This window comes from Choloepus didactylus, chromosome 1 (assembly GCF_015220235.1).
Source record: "Choloepus didactylus isolate mChoDid1 chromosome 1, mChoDid1.pri, whole genome shotgun sequence".
NCBI lineage: Eukaryota > Metazoa > Chordata > Mammalia > Pilosa > Megalonychidae > Choloepus > Choloepus didactylus.
In genome coordinates this window covers 163,958,735-163,979,738 of record NC_051307.1, presented here as the reverse complement: position 1 = coordinate 163,979,738, position 21,004 = coordinate 163,958,735, and the positions used below count along the sequence as shown (strand labels likewise).

The following is a 21,004-nucleotide window of genomic DNA, read 5'->3' as shown; positions in this document are numbered from 1 at the left end:
TTTTAAAGGCAGAATTTAAAGAAGTATAATAGTGAAATTATTCTAGTATTATTCTAGTACTATGTCTGGCACAATTGAAAAATCCATTGAATGAAAAAATTATTCTTAACACTTACCACTGCTCCACCATTTCTTGCCATTAACTACATAGCTATCTCCATCTCGCTTAATGCTGCATTCAATATTTGTTGCATCACTTGAAGCTACACTGGGCTCTGTAAATAAGCAAAGGGTGACTTTACCAGCAGGCAGATATGATCAGTTTGCAAAAGAGACTTAACTTAGATAAGGGAATGCAAACTCTTTGAGGACAGAGACATCCATGTCTTTTTCATCTCCCTTTTCTTTCCTCATTCTACCCTGGTTCTCCCATCACCTACACATAGTAGTTATTCAATAAATGGGCACTGAATGAACGAATGGGTCATCCAATAAATGGGTAAATAAATCCATAAATGGGTCATTGGATGAATAAAGTATTCCAGAACAATGGGTATCGGCATTCTGAATTGTGTTCTTGGCTTCCCCATTGATATATGACTTGGGATAAACTCAAGTCTTTCTCCAGTCATCAAAAATAGATAAAAATCATTGTTCTCTACTTCTCAAAATGGAAATCTGTACTAAAAACTGGTGAGCCCGATTTCCTCACTCTATAGTTTACTGTCTTAGTCAGAAACTGTTGCAAATTCCCTTAGGAATGCTTTCGCCACTTACATACTTTGCATTTTTAATATCCTGCTTAACATTTAACCATCTTCAGAAAGTTTTCGTTCCATGGACACCCTTAAATAACTGCTTGACCACGTGGCATTTTAGCACTTACAGCCTAGCTCTCAATCATAGGAATCTGCACTTCTTAATATGCTGTTCTTTTAAATAAGTTCTTTGGATATTTCACATGTTCTAGTTCTAAAACTAGAGACCCAGTTCTTTGAGAAAAGGGGCTTTGCACTCTATTTATTTTTGAACCTCCAATCAGTGCACTGTAGACAAAACATCATACTGCAGGTGTTCAAGAGATACCTTTTATTTAAATAGAGATTAGTTTTGCTATTATAAAAGACTATGCAATGTTACAGAAGGTAATAAATCTGGTCATTATTGAAAGCACTTAAAAATCATGGTCAAATGAAATTTAGTCTAATTCTAAACTCAATGACAAAGTGATGACTGTATTCCTTGAAGAGTTCTTAATTACTGTTTCTTATGTACAAATACATCAACCAGGTCTATTTTTATTAACATGTTCCTAGTTTTATTTCCCCACATTATTATACTTTAAACCATGTGTCAGCATTGGTGAAAGTTCTATTTTTATGGGTTTATGGAAGAGTTGAGTACTTTGTACATGAATACAAAATTATCACAAAGATGAATATTTTATACATTAAAGCAAAAAATACCTTAAATCTCCACAGATGACAATTTTAGAAATACAAGTGAAAATATTATGAAACTAGTATTACTCTGCTGCTAATACCTAAAGCAGGTTTCCAGAAAGCATCACCTGGTTGGTTGTCATCTTAAAATTAAGGATAATTTCATTCTGCATATTTAAAAATATCAAAACTTAAACTGTGTTCAAAACAAACATATTCAAACTTGTGGACACAGAAAAACTTGGCTGAAACACAAAGCCAATCCCACATTTCTTCAGCTCATCCCTAATAACTCCTGAATGGCTGATTCCACAAGGGGAGTGTGTTGATTTCCTTTCCTTTACCTGTCATACAGAAGCAGGAGGTAATGCTCCCTTGAAGCAGAGGCTCAAGCCACTGTTTCTTCTGTTCCTCGTTTCCATATAGGTGGAGTACTTCCATGTTCCCTGAGTCTATATATAATAAGGGAAAGCATTTATTTTGCATTTTAACATTTACCAAATATGAAATTCATGACTTTAAGTAGATTATACATACATGTCTTTTTTTTATGTGTCTTTTTAAAACAAATGCTTGCTAACAAAAATATTTTTAAATATACAACATATATAATTTACACTGATGGCAAATCATGACTAGTTAACAATATATGGCATTTGGCCCATATTTATTCAATTGATTCTGAATCACAGACTCTTGTCCAGTTCATCACATTGGAGCATGGTTCTAATGAGTTCTAACTTAATTACTGAGGCAGGCAGTTTACTTCCTGTACTATGTCCCCCAAAATGCCATTATCTTTGATGCAATCTTGTGTGGCAGACATATTAGTGTTGATTTGATTTTGGAATCCTTCAGGTGTTTCCATGGAGATGTGATTCAATCAACTGTGGACAAGACTTTTGGTTGGATAATTTCCATGGAGGTGTTGCCCTACCCATTCAGGGTGGGTCTGAATTAAATTACTGGAGCACTATATAAGTTCAGACAGAAGGAGCAAGCTTGCTACAGCCAAGTGGGACACTTTGAAGAATGCACTGGAACTGAGAGAGGAGCTTCAGCTTACAGAGACATTTTGGAGACAGCCTTTGAAAGCAGACTTTTGCTCCGGAGAAGCTAAGAGAGGACAAACGCATCAAGAGCAACTAAGAGTGACATTTTTGAGGAGCTAAAGCCTAGAGAGGAACATCCTGGGAGAAAGCCGTTTTGAAACCAGAACTTCAAGCAGACGCCGGCTACATGTCTTCCCAGCTAACAGAGGTTTTCTGGATGCCACTGGCCATCCTCCAGTGAAGGTACCCGATTGTTGATGCGTTACCTTGGACACTTTATGGCCTTAAGACTGTGCCTGTGTAACCAAGTAAACCCCCTTTTATAAAAGCCAATCCATTTCTGGTGGTTTGCATTCTGGCAGCATTAACAAACTAGAACACTCGCCTAAATCTTTGCATCTCTCTTACCAATATGCCCTGCTAGGAATGACTGCAATGCTCCTTGAGAACAATTCACATTACTCTTTTTACTGAAACTTTAGGCCTTAAATCTATTACTGTTCCTCAATTTCCACTCATTTCCTTGGGCCAGGCCTTCTCTCAAGTGAAATTTTACCTATCATTCATAAGTAAATTCCTATATGAGCCACCTCCTCTGAAGAATCTCTGATTACCCAGTCATAAATATCTCCTCCTCCAAACTTACATGGTAAATACTGTCTCTTTACCCATAGCAAAGTTCTTATGGTTGTGCACCCCACAGCACCTAGAAAAGTGCTGAGCTATCTTGCTGTCCTGGATAGAAAAGGGTGGTAGTAACTTCAAAGACCCTTTCTAATCCTTGGAGGGTGGTGTTTAGTACATGAGGCTGAGTACAATAGTATCACCCTCAGGTGTGAAGGAATGCTTCAAGTCTGCCACTGAACAAAATGCTCTAGATACCTTTCTCTGATTTTCATTCCTATGAAATTTCTAAAAATACTTTCTGAAACTTTTTCTTTATTGCCCATAAGATTTTGAGGAAGAATTTCTCAATATTACCTCTTATAATGACTTCAAGGACAGTTGCTGAAAGATCTATGAAGACTGAATTAAATCTAAGTCTCTGAGAGTATATTTGTACTGTGTTCAGATACTCCTAACTGAGCCAAAATTATATTAAAATGCATAAAATTCCTAGTAAATTAATGCAGGCTTAAAATTCTTTTTGACTGAGGGAGAAAATAATTCTTAAGTTACAATTAATGAAGTTAATTGTTTATTTTCTTTGCCTGTTTTAAATTCAACGTTTCTTGTTATACTTCAAATGAGGTAAATAGTCAACAAAAACTTTCCCAAAATTACCAGTTTATTTTGAGAATCTGGCAAAGCAAAGATATTATTTATGGATTGGGGAAAAAAGCCTAGATAAATTACTTCTACAAAAAGGATTTTTCCATTTAATATATCAGCCCAAAGGCAAAGAAAATTTTCTAGTTATAACTTTAGGATTAAAATTGCTATTTTTCAACATTCCAATAGACAATATTGTATGACTTATTGAGGGGCAAAAAAAAATGACGGATTGGAAGACTCATCTATTTCCCATGAGCTTTTATACCTATTTGGGGAATACTTGGGTTGCATGAGTTGAAATTTATCCTTTATCCTTAAGAAACCACCCCAACTACTGAAGAGAATTTAATTATATTCCCCTCTTTACCTGCTTTGGAAATGTTCCAAAACACAATGCCCCGAGGCCTTCATGAAGACATCACCACCACAAAGAAAAAATACCTAGTTTTCCACTTTTGATTTGTTTCTTGTTTGCTTAAGAAAATTGATGATCATACCTTGATCAAAGAAAATGTATTTCCCTGCCCAATTAAAAATTTCAGCAGTCTGATGATATCATTTAGATAGTACAAATGATAGACTCATGAAATTTTAATAATAGAAAAAATCTGCGATCATTAAATGAATAGTGTGTTCATAGGTAAAATGGAAAAATAATGGCAGAGTTATGTCTTCAAATGATGCCTTCTGTAGCATGATTTTTCATATTGTGACCAAGTGGTGGATCATGAAATAACTTGAATGGGGTTTGGTTAGCATTTTCTAAAAAGATGAAGTAGAATAATACAGACTACATCAGATTCGACTCAGGAAATATCTGAGTGCATTTCATGTAGTAAGGGAAAGCATTGGTTCATGAAACCTTTGTTTCAGTATACACACAAACACACACACAACTACATATGCTACAATACTGGGGCACTTACTAAGAGTAGCAATCAAAAAAGTGTTAAACTAAAAGACTAACAGTTCAGATCCCTTTTCACAATATCATGCTACCTATGTAGGATGATTTATAACTTCACACAAATGAGAGGAAATCTTCAGAAGTTCTGTGGATAGATTTCTTTACTTTTACAACAGCTTCACTGATTACAATTTAGAACAGCAGCAATTTGATAAATCAGTGTTTGGAAAAGGGAAAAACAAAATCAGAAACAAGTCAGTCATCACTGGAAATCTATGAACTATTTTAATAGCTCCAAAGAAATAAGTCAAAGTTAAGTATGAACCACTTTACCAAATGCAGACTGCATTTTCTCTCAGAAGTCTTATTTAGTCCATTACACCTGTTTTTGGAGTTTCACCCCGCATTAACCCTTTTTGGGTGAGCTTTCAGCGCCAGGGCCATACAACAAGCACAAAAGGCAATACTGACAGCTTGACTGGCAAAGGGACTTGTCAGAATATTTTACCATCATCCTTCTACTACAAATCAAGTGCTAGTCCTTGATCAACTGCATCAAAACAACCAAGAGGGCTTGGGAAAAAAAAGGAAATAAAGATTCCCATGTTCTACCCTGGACTTATTAAATCAGAATCCCCAGGAATGGGACCTAAGAATCTGGATTTTTAAAAAGATCCTTATGTGGTTCTTCTGCAAATCTGTGTTTGCAAACACTCCAAATAGACTACATTCCAGGTTTACCCCTTCTGTTTCATCTTTTTTGAAGAAGAAAAGGCCTCCTTCCCTCATCCTTTCAATTGTTCATGCCAAGGCCCTTTTCATCCCTGACTTCTCTATTAGTATGTCATGTACAATCAGAAAATCCTCTTGGCTCTGCCTTCAAAATATATTTAGGGAAGATTCTAATCCTTCCACTTTTCACACCCTTCACTGTGATCCCAGTCCAAACCACCATCATTTCTCAATAGAATTATTGCAAGGGACTCGCTGCTTCCCTTCCTTCCTCATTCAGTCAATACTCAACATAGCAGCTGGAATTATTATTTTAAAACTGAAGTTATATCTTGTCACTGCTCTGTACCAAATCCTCTACTAGGTCCTCATTTCACTGAGGGTAAAGGCAAAGGCCCTTCCTTGCCCTATAAGGCCCAATATAATCGATGTCCTTCACCTCTCAGATCTCTTCTCTTTTCCTAGCCACTCTAGCCTCCTTGGCAATTCATGGAATATGACAATCACAATCTTGCCTTAGGGTCTTTGCATTTCCTGTTTCCTCTGCTATGAACATTCTTCTCCCAGATATCAGTATTTCTAACTCTCTAACCTTCTCAAGTCTCTAGAGAATGTCACCTTTTCAATGAGGTGTATGCTGAACATTCTATTTAAAATGGTAACCCATATTCCCTTTCTCCCCAGCACTCCAGACTCCCCCTACCCTGCTCTGTTTCTTTTCCAAAGCATTTTTCATCTTCAAACTTACTACACAATTTCCTTATTTCCCTTTTGTTTAATTTTGTCTCACTCCATTAGAATGTCATCTCCAGGAAGGCAGGGATCTTTCTGTATTTTATTCACTGATGTATTTCAAGGACCTAGAACGGTACTTGGTATTTAGTAGGTGACCAAGAAACAACTGGAGAATGACTGGAGAGGAAGAGAGGCTAAACAAAAGATTTGAAATTCTCTACTAATTCCACCTAGTCCTGGAAACATCCAATCCTCAATCATGGTCCTTGTTTTCCCAGTTTCTCTGGGTGCAACCTGTTCACCAACACTTTTAATGTAATGATATTCAACAAAGGAATAATTTAATAAGAACTTTAGATCAAAGTAACCAAAACATAAATGTATAGACAAATTTACAAATTCATAACTTTGTGCAGAAACACTTCCTCATTGTCATGAAATAGAGAAATTTTAAATACTGCTCAAAATATCAGAGAAAGCTCTATTTTTAAGTAATGTATTAACCTGGTGCTTGGCAGTTAAAAACATCTGAAGCAATAAAGCATTTTCCTATTTCTTCAGCAATCAAGGCATAGTCCACCTGGCTGAGACCGCTTACAGCTGGCAAAAACAGGTTCCAGAGGCCCTCTGCTTTGGTCATTTCCTGTCAAGGTGATAAATATGCTTGAGTATATTATTACATAATTTACCAGTATATTATTAAATATAATTTACCATGACCTAAAGTAGTTAATTTTAAAAACATATTGGTATTTATGCTTTTTGAAATTTAAAACACATACTGAGTTATTTATTTCACTGTTCCCCACAAAGTGCAAAACCAACTGGTAAATCATTATAAATCAACAGTTTCTTGTCTGTAAAATATAGATGTTGTTTCCTCCAAGCTTCCTTAGATTTGGCTGAAAAACTAAATTTGCTTACTTGGGTACTTTTTATTTAATCATAGCCATTACTAGAATCTCCCATATTTAGGTATAATCATGCCAGACATACTATTTTGTGCCATTTGTTTTCTTATATTTGTTGCTGTTATTATTTGAAAACATTTTATTTGGATTAAGACCATGTGGGACAAGTGTCCTGCCTAAACTTCAGTCTTAATTAGTGACAGCTGGTGGTGGGTAGCTTTGATCATATTTTTCCTTGAACAGTGGTAACAGGCTGTATTCATCATTTACCATATACAGAATACCATGCAGCCTAATTTGTATATTAAAGACTCTGTTATTGAACTTTCTTTTTAAAAAGTTACTGATGACATAATTATCCTCTACATATATAACAACAACAAAAATCTAAGATCTCAAAGAAACACTTGCTTATGAATTTTCTAATGCTAAGTTTCCTTTTTTCCTTACCTTGAGTTTATCAATCACTAAAGGTTTTCTCCACTTGTCCACTGAATTTTCATTTTGAACATAAAACTCAATTACATCCTTAAAGTGATAAAAGGAAAAAAGTTCATTAGCTAAAGTCAATACAAAGTGAACAATGTCATAAACTGCTAACACCCAAAGTAAACATTTTTAGGTAAAGAAGTTTTTTCAGCTGCTATCAAATCAGTAATATTTCTTTTTAAAACCAGATACGGAAGCACATAAAATTCCAAAAGTAGCTATTCACAAAATTATGTTGCCTCAATATTAGAAAATAGACTTCCAGAATCTTATACCAAGATTTGAGTCTCTCATTTAAAGCAATGTGGCACACTAGATGTTCATAGGAACATGCTATTTGGATTAAGACCATGTGGGACAAGTGTCCTGCCTAAACTTCAGTCTTAATTAGTGACAGCTGGTGGTGGGTAGCTTTGATCATATTTTTCCTTGAACAGTGGTAACAGGCTGTCTTCATCATTAACCATATACAGAATACCATGCAGCCTAATTTGTATATTACAGACTCTGTTATTGAACTTTGTTTTTAAAAAGTTACTGTTACATTTAGTTGTATAGCACAACTAAAATTGCTAGATAAAATGTAAAAAAGATAAACAAATATATTTAGTAATTGATAGCTGTGCTGAAAGAAAAATGAGGGAATTCTTCAGACTCTAGGTGCAAGAGAAGCCTTACTCCTCAATTGTGAGTGAGCCCTGAAGCTGAGTTTGTGCAGCGTAGGTAGTAGGCTGATCCACAATAGCCTGGGCCCTGGATTTTAATGGACCACATAGGCAGGGGTCAGCAGACAAAACCAAATGTCCCAAACAGGACAAGAGGGTAGATTAGAGATCACCACTCCACCCACCAAAGTCTGGGTGCCTAAGAGGTAAAATCTAAGTGGAATAAAAAGAAAAAAAACCACCCCTCACAGATAGAACACGGGGACATAGGCCAATACACAGTTCTTAGTTCTGGGTAGAATAGAAAAAAGAAATGTTCCTAACCTCAAACTTGCCTTCATAGAAGTTTGGGCTATAAATTCACAGACCTGTGGGGCCCTAACCTCAAGTCAAAAATTAAGTTTACAACATTTCTGGGTGACTGCAAGTCTACAAGCACCTGGCAAAAGCAAAAGAAAATCTTCTCCAGGTGAAAGGGCTTTAAACAAAAGACTTCAATAATTCCCACAGATAAAATTCCATTCTAAAGAACATGAGTTTGGAATGAAAAATTACTAAACGTTCAAGGAAACAAACCACCATTAGCAAGAGTTAGCAAAAACAATAATTCAACAAAATAGAGTCACATTCCCTAAAGACCACAGATAGATTAATGATCAGATATAGAAAACACTTGTGTTCTGAAGATTTCAAGAATAAAGACAGGAATTAAAAGTGTGACAGAGGACTATCAAAAATAACCAGGCAATTTTGAAAAAGAACTGAGAATAACTTGAGAAAAAGAGAAGTTGTAATTAAACTTAAAACCTGTATGACAATGGTTCTCAAATTCTAGTGTGTATCAGAATCACCAGGTAACTTAGTAAAAACACAAGAATCCAAGAACCTATTCCGATGAGTCTGGGCTTCTGTGTTCTTTACTAGCTCTCCAGGCAATTCTGATCCACTCCAAAATTTGAGAAACACTGCTCTGTGGATGGTTTGAAAAGTAGATTAGATACATATGAAAAAAATTAAATTGGAAGAAAGATCTGGAGAAATCATTCAGAAGGAAGCACAGAAATTCAAAAGAAGGAAACTATGAGTAGTTAAGGGATGTGGTGAATATAGAGAGAAGTTCTAACATAAGTCTGACCGGAGTCCTAGCAGAAGAAAATGAGGAGAGGGGCAATTTAAAAAAAAATTATAGCCAAGAATTGTTGAGAACTGATAAAAGACACTCATTCTTAAATTCAGAAAGTATAATGAAGCAAGAACATAGTCAAACTGCAGAATATCAGAGAAAAAGAAAAGTTCTTACAAGGAAGGAGAGGATAAAAAATGGTAGTTATGATAATGAAAGAGCAATCAGATTGAGAGCTGATTTCCTACAACAACAATTGAAGCCAGAAATCAGTGCAATAATATCTTCTATTGTGGAGAGAAAATAACTATCAGCCTAGAATTCTATATCCAGTAAAACTATATTTCAAAAATTAGGGAAAAATGAAGGTATTACTACTACTACTACTACTATTACTACTTACCACCACCACCACAACTACTACTACAAATCGCATTATGAAAGAAAGGAAGGAATAAAGAAAAGAAAATAATGGAAAGAAAAGAATAATTTAACAAAAGAAAAGTTTATTAGAAGAGTCTCCCTAAAGGAACTTGATCCTAGAGAAGGAAATCTGAGTTCCAAGAAGGAACAGCAAATAAATGAAATGACAAATATGTGGGTAAATCTAAATGTAAAACTGCTACATAAAACAATAATAATAATAATCCTTAACTTATGATATTAAAAGATTCAAGAGAACTAAAATATTGGACGATAATAGCATTTTCCAATATTTTGATAACATCTCAGCAAACATTTTTTTCAACATTCCAGGTAGTAGAATTACTGGGTTAAAAGCTATGAACATCGTCAAAACTCTTAATACATATTAGCAAATTACTTCCCAAATTTGTTGTACCAATTTAGAGTTGCATAAGCAATATACAAGAATGTTCCTTTCATTGTAGCATGGCTATTCTAGAGTACTGCTGTATTTAGTGAACACTCCAAGGACGCAAAGGCACCAGTACAAAAAGCACATGCTGTTTCTATCAGGAAGTCAGTTAAATTGGAAGATTTCCTGTTTGGGGTTGTTTATTATTTCCATTCCTCATATTGCCATAGAAATAGTCAATCCTGTTGCGTTTGATAAGAAATATATTATGCAATACATTTACAATTTCCCAATTTCTGACTACATCTTTATGATTAATTCCACTGACTTATCTGTGGCATTCGTTGGGCACTTTTTAAAAGCTTAGAATTTTTCAGGGTTAAATTCTGTACCAGCTCAGTGCTAGGGTGAAGAGGGGAAACCTAGGAAAGTCTTCACTGTATACCCCAAGAAGCAGAGATAACAAAAGTAATTCATCAATAGTCCTTTAGCAGAAATACATTCTGTTGTTTAATATAATATTTACTTTTTCAGCTGGAAGGATATGTTGTTTCATGAAATGCTTCACTCTAGTAAGAACTTCCTGGCCTCTCGCAGTCTGTTCAAATAACCGTCCAGTAGTATCACTCTGTGGTAGTGCAGTACTAAAAGTTCTTTTCAAAAAAAAAAAAAAAAGATTACAAAGAGGCCCCAAATCATTATTATATATTTCCAAATATAATGTCTCCTCCAGCCTCTGAAAAAATCCCTCAGAAGGAATTGCCTTATTTTGTTTCTTTTAAAGTGTTTCATATTGTGCAGTGAATGCAGAATCACTTTATTTTGAATATTAAACTTTAATGCTTAAGGTACTGCTTAAGCAAAACATATAAGCCTGGCATGACCTCAATTATTACAAGTTTTGAATTCTTACTGACGTCACAAATTTAAATTCCTAGGTATATATGCCTCACAAACACAATTGCTGGATGTCATTAGAAACAAGACTCTCAAAGGTCATTATGATATGCCACATAGGAGGTTATGCTGCAGAGAGCAAAGATTACTCTTTGTAAAATGAAATGTAAAATGTTATGTCATGGATATTGTGGCTTAGGCAGAATTTCCAGGGACAGCATCATACATGTAATTAGTGAATGCTGTATACCATGCTACTTGGATGGAAAGGTGACTGGCAAAGTGTGTTAGATGCCTTAAAAAGTGCTCCACCGATGGAGATGTTGATGTTAAAGATGCTTATGAAACGTCCGAATCAAGTTTCATGAAACACGATAGTGGAAGAGAGCAGTATTTCTAAATTAATAAATCATCTTATATAATGTGTAATTTTAAATATATGCATAAATAATGTAAATATCACAAGGAAACATTTGACAATTTTATCTATATCATTAAGAGTTTATACATTCAAGTTAGCAAAAAAAAACTTCTTTCCATTATGAATATGAGGATTTTCTTTATATTTGAGCTCACTTTCTTTTCACACATTGTGCCAGATTGAATGTATTGTGCCCCCAAACGCCATTATCTTTGATGTAATCTTGTGTGGGCAGATGTTAACAGTTTTGATTAGATTTCTTTGAGTGTTTCTTTGGAGATGCACCCCACCCAGCTGTGGGTGATGACTCTGATTGGAGATTTCCATGGAGGTGTGGCCCCACCCATTTAGGGTGGGTCTTGATCAGTGGAGCCATATAAATGAGCTGACAGGCAGAGGGAACTCAGTGCAGCTGTGAGTGATGTTTTGAAGAGGAGCCACAGCCAAGAGGGACACTTTGAAGAAAGCAAAGGAGCTGCAGATGAGAGACAGTTTGAAGACAGCCGTTGGAAGCAGACTCTTGCTCCGGAGAATCTAAGAGAGGACAAATACCCCAAGTGCAACTAAGAGTGACATTTCTGAGGAACTGCAGCCTAGAGAGGAACATCCTTGGAGAAAGCCATTTTGAAACCAGAACTTTGGAGCAGATGCCAGCCACATGCCTTCCCAGCTAACAGAGGTTTTCCGGACACCATTGGCCATCCCCTAGTGAAGGTACCTAATTGCTGATGTGTTACGTTGGACACTTTATGGCCTTAAGACTATAACTGTGTGACCAAATAAACCCCCTTTTATAAAAGCCAATCCGTTTCTGGTGTTTTGCATTCTGGCAGCATCAGCAAACTAGAACACTCATTAACAAGATTTATCAAACAAACAATTGTGATTTACAGCAGTGATTACGGTTTAAGCAATAAAATAATTCCTATTCTCCTAAAGTTTATAATCTTCACATAACTATTGTAGGTACAATAAAGGCTCTAATTTGAATTAGCCAAGAAATCTGTTTTGCTTACCTTTTTGAAAGCTGTAAACCAGTTTCTGCCAAAGGTTTCACAACACTGGCAAACAGAACGCTATTCTCAGATGAATTATTTCCCAGAAGATACCTACTATATACACCCTATAAGTAAATTCACATAGAGCAATTAAAATTCATTGAAAACTGTCCTTCAGCTATCCAATCTGTCTATCCACTGTTTCTCATCTATGTGGGTCACCCAGCACGAGAACAGATTCTAGTAAATTGACTCACATTATTAACTAAGCTCTCAGGGTACCAAGATGTAAATCAGACTATCAATTCTATTATTCTACATGTAGGGATAATTATACCCCTTAAATTAAAGAGTCATATTTGTATCATCTAGCTAACACACTCTCATCATAGCAGAACTGCAACCGGAACTCAAACCAAACTTGAAAATGAGCTCAGCAGTTACGAAAAATACCAAACCTGCACTAAACATCGCCTCTAGAGATCACTACTTTTCCTTCAGAGTGGGGAGAAATCTTCTAAAGAAACCAAAAGAAAAACTATAAAATCAAAGAAAAGGCAATAAGATGACTTCTAAGAATACTTTATCTTATTTTTCAGAAACTTTGATTTAGGTAAAACTGTCTCCTTTGAACAGTATTAATTAAAAGCTAATCATTTTTCTCTTTCATAATTCTCTATATTCTGTGCTTCCAACATAATACAACATCCCTTCCCCCCATCTTCTTTAAATAATTCTTTATGCTATAAAACACTGTAACAATTTTTCCATCATTTCCAATTTCGTATTTCCAATTTCGTATTTCTAGTTGGAATGGAATTTTATGATCATTCTATATAGTTTATGATGTATATAATAATTTAAATCATAACCCATGTTAAACTTCTATATAAAATAGAAAGATTTCAAAATTCAAAGCCGATTTGGTATCTTATTGTGGATAAGAAACTAGATTGGCATAATAAAGAATGCATTTGCTTAGATTAAAATACATTTAGATATATATTTAGATAAAATATATTTACAAAAACTGAATTTATGCTCAGTTCCCTCTCAGAATTAACCACATAAATAGGACATTATTGGAAAATGGAAATTTTCCTTTATCTATTTACTCAAAAACATATATTAAGGGGCTTCTATATGGTAGGTCCTGTGCTAGGTTCTGGGAAACACAAAGATCACTTTTCCCTCATCATCAGCTCTGGTCAATAAATGGCTTTCTAGTCTGAAGCAGAGACCATCAAATAAGATTTAAGTTCTTTCTTATGTTGGATATTTAGGAAATGACCAATTCTACATGCTTTTCTCTTTTTGTCCCTATGTCCTTCTCTCTGCCTCCTTTCTTTTTAAAACTTTGTTATACCAAAAAGTGATAATACATTTTGCAATTAAAATTTGTCTCTTGCCATATTTCTATTCCGTAAATTCTGGATTTATATTTTACCCAAGTCTGATACTCATCATTATGAAAAGCAAAATGATCTAAGGATAAAGAATATAAAACCTCAGAATACCAGAAAATATTGTCAACAGTATATTAATAAATAATGATCAAACACAAGTTAAAAACAATTACCTGTGCTATTCCAGCCACTTTAAAACATGAAAGAGCAAGAAAGAAATTCCAGTTAGGAAGAATAGAATTAATTCCCCTGCAGCGGCAATATATTGAAATCAGTTCCTCTACTGATGGTATCCCTATAGAACAGCACAAAATATAAACTTTAATAAAAATGCCATGGTGAATGTTTTAAAATGTCATAATATTGCAAATATTTATATATATATAGCAGAATATAATAACCATCAGTCCACATAACAAAACATGTTTTAAATTTTAATTCCCAAAAGATATCACATACAAAACATCAACTTTTGTCATAAACTACTGTGGTGGTTTGAAGCTATATGTACCCCAAAAAAACATGTTCTTAAATTTAATCCATTCCGGTTGTCAGTAGGACCTATCAATGAGATTACTTCAGTTAAGGGGTGGCCCACCTCAATCAGGATGGTTTTAATCCTATTACTGGAGTCCCTTATAAGTGGAATGAAATTCAGACAGAGAGAAGCCACAGAAGGTGCATCCAGAAGCTGAACATCAACAGAATCCAGAAGAGAAGGGAGAGACCCAGAGATGCTACCATGTGCCTTGCCACACCACAGACTAAGAACCAAGGATCGCCAGCAGCCAGCCCCAGGACTCTAGTCTTTGGGAAGAAAGCATTGCCTTGATGACTCCTTGATTTAGATTTTTTCCCAGCCTCAGACTGAGAGTGAGTAAATTCCCATTGTTTAAGACAAACCACTGCATACTATTTGCTTGAACAGCCCAGGAAACTAAAACAACTACAAAAAGTGGAATGCTAAGCTCAAAAAAGTCAATAAAGAATAAAATGATTTAGAAATGTTTTCAAGAAATAAATAGAAGCTATTTTCTAAAGTTGCAAGATAATCTTAAAAATGTTAAATTGTGAATAATAATAAAGACAATCATATTAATAGCAATTTAGCAACATTGTTTTCATACCTATGTTTTCTCGAAAAGAAGAACTTTGGTTTATCATTGGAACTGTCTTTGGCCAAAAGCAGAACAGGGAAAAATGAGCCAAGTCTGACAAAGGATGACCAATGGTTGAAAGCTCCCAATCCAGTACTGCTATAACTCGGGACTATAATTACAAAAAAAAAAAAAAAAAAATTTTAATATGTCAAAATTCAAACCAACTAAAATAAGTAAATAAATGAAATAAAACACACTTGAAGTCATGTTTTCTATCAAAAGCCAATCTGGATCTGTGGTTTTCAGTCTTTACCCACAGTGCCACCTCTCATTTATCAAATAACCAATTAGCCCTGATTGTATAGAGCCAAATCCTCTGGTTCCATGACATTTCTGTATTTTAACCTTACAGAGCCTTACTATCTCTTCTAATGAGTAACACCAGTTGAAATGTCTCAAATGGGAATAACTGTGGTAAAGAAGAAATTCTAACAATTAATTACATATATTACAAGAATCCATACTACAGTGAGTATAATTAAAAGCTTGCTCTGGTGATGAATCCAACTACGTAACAAATATTACACTATTTTGTCAATAGTGATTTTAAGAAAGTTATTTCAGGCTGTAGATGCAAAAGCACAGTAATTATTACAAATATTTTATAAATAAAAACTGTACCATTATATAGCAACATGACAAAAGAAGTACTATGTAATTTGGAACCAATAAAACAGAAAACTTTCCTCTCCTTTGTAACAACACATCTCAAGGGGATATGCATATTTTTATGTTAAGAACACAAGGCATTCAACTCCATATACAAGGGGAAAGGAACAATTTATAGAATAATAAGCATAGTATAATCCCATTTTTTTTGTTTAAAGAAAAAGTAATAAATGAAAAGCCAAAGTTGAAAGGAAATACACGAAACTGATAGCAATGGTTGTGGTTACTTCAAGGGAATAAGACAGGAGGAGACGGTTCACAGGGAAAGAAACATCCAATAGAGAAGTGACATGATAGGACTCGTGTTTTAAGAAGGTCTCTCAGGTTGTTATGTTTTGAATAGATTGTAGGGGGGCAAGTGAGGAGGCTGCAGCAATAATACGGACAAGATTATCCAAACCATATAAAACAGCAGAGCTCATATGGGCAATGCAAATTACTACTTTGTGTGTGCTTGTGCTTTCTTTTTCTCCTGGTAAACTTCTACATTGTAGCTTTTTGGAAAAACATAGGCTTTGGAATCTAACAGACCCATATACCGCCTTCACCATTTACTGACTCTATAACCCTGGACAGGGTAGTTAACCTCGCTGATCCTCAGTTTTCTCAACCCTAAATGTGAGGATTAAATGAGGGCAGATACTGTGTCCGTTTTGTCAACCAATTCTTACCAAAGTACCCGATTCCTAGTAGGTGGCCAATATATATTTATTCAATGAAAAAGTACAGAGCCTGGCATATAGTAGGCAATCAAAAACTTGTTATTATTACTATGGGAAAACTTAATCACACTCTCCTCCATAACTTGACTTTATTGTTGTGGTTGTGGTTATATTGTATTGTAATTATTGTTGCGGTTATATTGTATTGTAATTATTTGTTCAAGTAACTATCTTCAACTGGACTATGAACTCCTAAATGGCAGGAATCCCTTTTTATAAAATTTTTAAAATTAGAGCAGTTGTAGGTTTACAGAAAAATCATACAAAAAATAGTGTTCCCATATACTCCCCTATTGTTGACACTTAGCATTAGTGCAGTACCTTTGTTACAACTGATGAAAGAATATTAAAATTGTGCTGTTAACTAGAGTCCACAGTTCACATTAGGTGCATTTTTTCCCATATGCCACCCTGTTATTAACACCTTGCATTAGTATGGTACATTTATCATAATTCATGAAATAATATTTTTATAACTGTACTATTAATTATAGTCTATCATTTATAATAGGGTTCACTGCATTATACAGTCCTATGTTTTATCTTTTAATTTTTATTCTAGTAACATGTATATAACCTGAATTCACCTTTTAACCACATTCACATATATAATTCAGTTCTGTTAATTATACTCATAATACTGTGCTGCCATCACCACAATCCATTTCTAAAACTTTACAATCAACCCAAATAGAAATTCTGTACAAATTAAGGATTAACTTCCCATTCTCTACCTACAATCTAGCCCCTGGTAACCAATATTTTAGATTTTAACTCTATGAGTCTGTTTATTCTAATTATTTCATATCAGTGAGATCAAACATTTGTTCTTTTGTGTCTGACTTATTTCACTCAACATAATGTCTTCAAGATTCATCCATGTTGGCCCATGAACCAGAATTTCACTCCTTTTTTAATGTTGAATAATGCTCCACTGTATGGTACAGACCACATTTTGTTTATCCATTCCTTTGTTGATGGGCACTTAGGTTGCTTCCATCTTTTGACAATTGTGAACAATGCTGCTATAGACATAGGCTTGCAAATACCTGTACAAGTCCCTGCTTTCAATTCTTTTGGATATATACCAAGTAGTGGGATTGCTGGATCATATAGTAAAACTATACTTAGCTTTCTGAGGGACTTCCAAACTTTCCCACAGTGGCTGCACCATTTGACATTTTCACCAGCAATTCATGAGTGTTCCTATTTCTCCACATTGTCTCTAAGACTTATAATATATATATTTTTAAATAGTAGCCATTCTAGTGGGTGTGAAATGATATCACATGGTTTTGATTTGAATTTCCATCACAGCTAGTGATGCTGAAATCTTTTCATGTGCTTTTTAGCCATTGATATATCCTCTTTGGAGAGATGTTTATTCAAGTGTCTTGCCCATTGTTTTCAATTGGGCTATTGGTCTTTTTATTGTTGAGTTGTAGAATTTGTTTATATATTTTGGATATTAAATGCTTATCAGATCTGTGGTTTCCAAATATTTTCTCCTATTGAGTAGGTTGTCTTTTCACTTTTGTGACAAAGTCCTAAGATGCATAAACATTTTCAGTTTTGATGAGGTCCCATTTATCTATTTTTTGTAGTTTTTGCTAGTTCTTTGGGTATAAAATCTAAGAAACCATTGCCTGACAAAAGATCCCGAAGATGCCTACCTACATTTTCTTCTAGGAGTCTATAGGCCTGGTTCTTAAATTTAGGTAATGATCCATTTTGAGTTAATTTTTGTATATAGCGTGAGATAGAGCTCCTCCTTCATTCTTTCGCATGTGGATATCCAGTTATCCTAGCACCAATTGCTGAAGAGACTATTTTTGCCCATTGAGCAGACTTGACAGCCTTGTCAAAAATCAATTGACCACAGATGTGAGGGTCTATTTCTGTACTCTCAACTAGAAGGAATTAGTTATTAACTTTTGTACCTTCCAGAGCCCAACATTTTGGAAGAAGGTAATAGGAATTAACTGAAGAGAGTTTCACTTTGAAATAAATGACATCTCTTGTTCTGAGACCAAAATAAAACAGGGTGGATTTTCTTTGAAGTAGAGAATTTGGAAGATAAAAAGAACAACTGTTAAATAATCTCAATTATCTCACCTCACCCCCCCCCCCAAAAAAAAAAAAAATGGAGGAGGCTTACCAAAATACATAATAATAGAATACCTGTGGAAGGATACAGAAGAAGCTAGTGATGTAACTGCCTCAGGGGAGGGGTGAAAGTGTGTGGGGGAAAAATTGAACCCATATCATTAGAAAATAAACAGAAAATGAGAAAAATGAACTTTTTATAAAAAAGAAAATGCTTTTAACCAATAGATTACTGTACTAGTTAGATTTTCTCTTATGCCATTCTATTTATCTCTGATCTTAACACCCAAAGAAAAGGAGATACTTCTTTATGCTACAAATATTTACTTTTTTAAAAATTAAGATTTTTAACTTAACTTCTCTGGGGTTAAGTTTCAAGATTTCGGAAACATTTTTTAGGTAATAACACAAAGCTATAAACAATGGCCAAAGAGAAAAATCAGTGGTTCATCAAATTGTTTCATTAGTGTAAATCAGTCAGCAATAGTTTTAGATTCCTATCTATCAGTGCTTGTGTTTAGAGCTGTAAAAAGCTCACCATCAATTCTTTGGTTGAGATGAACAATTTTACTAGTTCATTTTGCTGCTGCCAAAGAACTAATTAATAAAGTGATTTTTGACATTTTTTCTGAAACCTCATATATGACTGAAAACTTTCCACATTTTTATTATCTTCTACAGAGGTTTATTTTTCTATGTCTGCTTTTCAAACTATTGAATCTTATTAATATTTATATATATTACTTTTTCAAAACAAAAGGAACACATGGAATCCAATAGGACAAACAATAGATGAAAAAAGCAGAGAAGAAGAAAATAATAGAGTTTTTAGTAAAAAAAAATGAAGCCGGGAGAAAGGTTATTACATAAAATTGAATGTTACAAGACCATATATGGTTGTTAGTGTGGGCAGTAAAAACATAGTGGGAAGCATGATCAGTCACAGTGTTTATAGCATATGTAGATTAAAAACAAACCAGCTGCTGAAAAAGGGCAACTTTTTTGGCAACGAGGGTTAAGAAAAATGTCATCCATTCATTTGCATGAAGGGAATAGTGTGCAGAGGGTTAACACATCTTCAACAGCAACAAAAGAACTTCAAGGGGCATGTAATCCCCAGTAAGCAATCTGTGTTGGAAAGTGACTAAGGGCACAAAAATGAGTCAAGTAGAAGGCAAGACCATATGCTGAAGGTGGGTGTCTAGGGGAGATAAAGTAACTTGCAAGTTTGAGAAGAATGGAAAAGATTTTAAAATACCACTAATTTTAAAATGTCACAGATTTTACTAAGAGATGAAGTTATAGTCTAGATGAAATTACACAGCATATATAGATCTCAGCCTTTTCTGCAGCAAAATTATGATGATCCAAGGTCAGGGTTGGAGATAGTATAAAGTCAAGGGGTGAGAAGATTCTGGATTAATAAGGAATCTAAGGTCCAGGAACCTTTATAATTCTTAGATTAGTAGCACACATCCACAATAAGAAATTATTAATTAAATAACTAAAGAAGGCAGATTTTGAAATGACTGATGACCACATGGCCCTGGCAGGGTTAAGTCAAGAGGGGTTCATGGGCACTAAAGAACAATCAAACTTGCAGCATTTCAGGGGAGATACAAAGAAATAAGAAAAGTAGACAGTAAAGAGGATGGGTCAAAGACAAGAAGCTTCAATTTCTAGATCACCGAAGCTGACTTGTTGCAGGGGATAAGAAACAGTACAGTGTAGAAGAGTTATACAGTATTGAAAGTTTGCAGGCCTGATCAAAACCTGGCTTTAATACTAAAGAACATTAAAAATAATCTTTTTTAAGTAAAGTAAAAAGGTTGAAGAAACACCCAATCCCTATACCTTTTCTAGCTATAAAATAAAATTTTATAAGTATGCTTTTCTACTACTACATGTATATTTAAAAGACAATGGGGAAATTAAAAGGAAAATACAATTACAATTTAGGTTTTATTTTGCATATTAAATCAGTTTTCTTCATAAGCTAATATATAAAAGCCTACAAAGGCAGATAACTTCAGAAGAAGCAGTATACATACATTTGGTATCGTAAATACATTTGATTACTAATTAATGAATGTAGATGAAATATCTATGGATTTTCTGTCTCCAGTATATTTGTTTTTTGAATTAAAATGGCAACATGCAGATTCTAGATTAAATCCTAAAATCTTAAACAATAGTCTACCAGATGGGCAAAATTTATATTTGGAAAAACCAACAGCATTTTCCAGGTGAAAAACTGGATTTCTTTTAGATATTGCAGTGAGCATGTTGTGCTACTGAAATACTAGCTCAAACATGCTTCAAATACTTTACATATAAATAACTGGAAAACCACTGGGGATTGCAAAACTGAGCAATATGCTTTTGCTCTGCCATTCCCTTTAGTAATCATTTACTGGCTTACTCCACACATTCCTGGATGGTTTATCATTTTAAATTGTTTTTCTTTTCTTTCTTAATGGTTGTACTATTTTCTGAGGATAAAAATAAAACATGCTTGTTTAAAAAAAAACAAGAAA

At 34.4% G+C, this 21,004-nt stretch overlaps 1 protein-coding gene across 4 annotated transcripts in view; it reads right to left on the bottom strand.

Annotated features, from left to right (window-relative positions):
• Window positions 1-21,004, bottom strand: part of ACAD11 (acyl-CoA dehydrogenase family member 11) — a 76,790-nt gene that overhangs the window by 36,207 nt on the left and 19,579 nt on the right. For all 4 annotated transcript variants that reach the window (XR_005218111.1, XR_005218112.1, XM_037844771.1 and 1 more), the window contains 8 exons: window positions 14,938-15,079; window positions 13,984-14,105; window positions 12,423-12,529; window positions 10,615-10,741; window positions 7,445-7,522; window positions 6,588-6,726; window positions 1,727-1,834; window positions 117-215 (listed from right to left, as the gene is read on the bottom strand). Coding sequence is in view for 2 of the 4 variants with exons in the window: in XM_037844771.1 (XP_037700699.1) it covers window positions 117-215; window positions 1,727-1,834; window positions 6,588-6,726; window positions 7,445-7,522; window positions 10,615-10,741; window positions 12,423-12,529; window positions 13,984-14,105; window positions 14,938-15,079 (922 nt within the window). In the remaining 2 variants the exon portion in view is untranslated. The remainder of the gene's footprint in view (window positions 1-116; window positions 216-1,726; window positions 1,835-6,587; window positions 6,727-7,444; window positions 7,523-10,614; window positions 10,742-12,422; window positions 12,530-13,983; window positions 14,106-14,937; window positions 15,080-21,004) is intronic.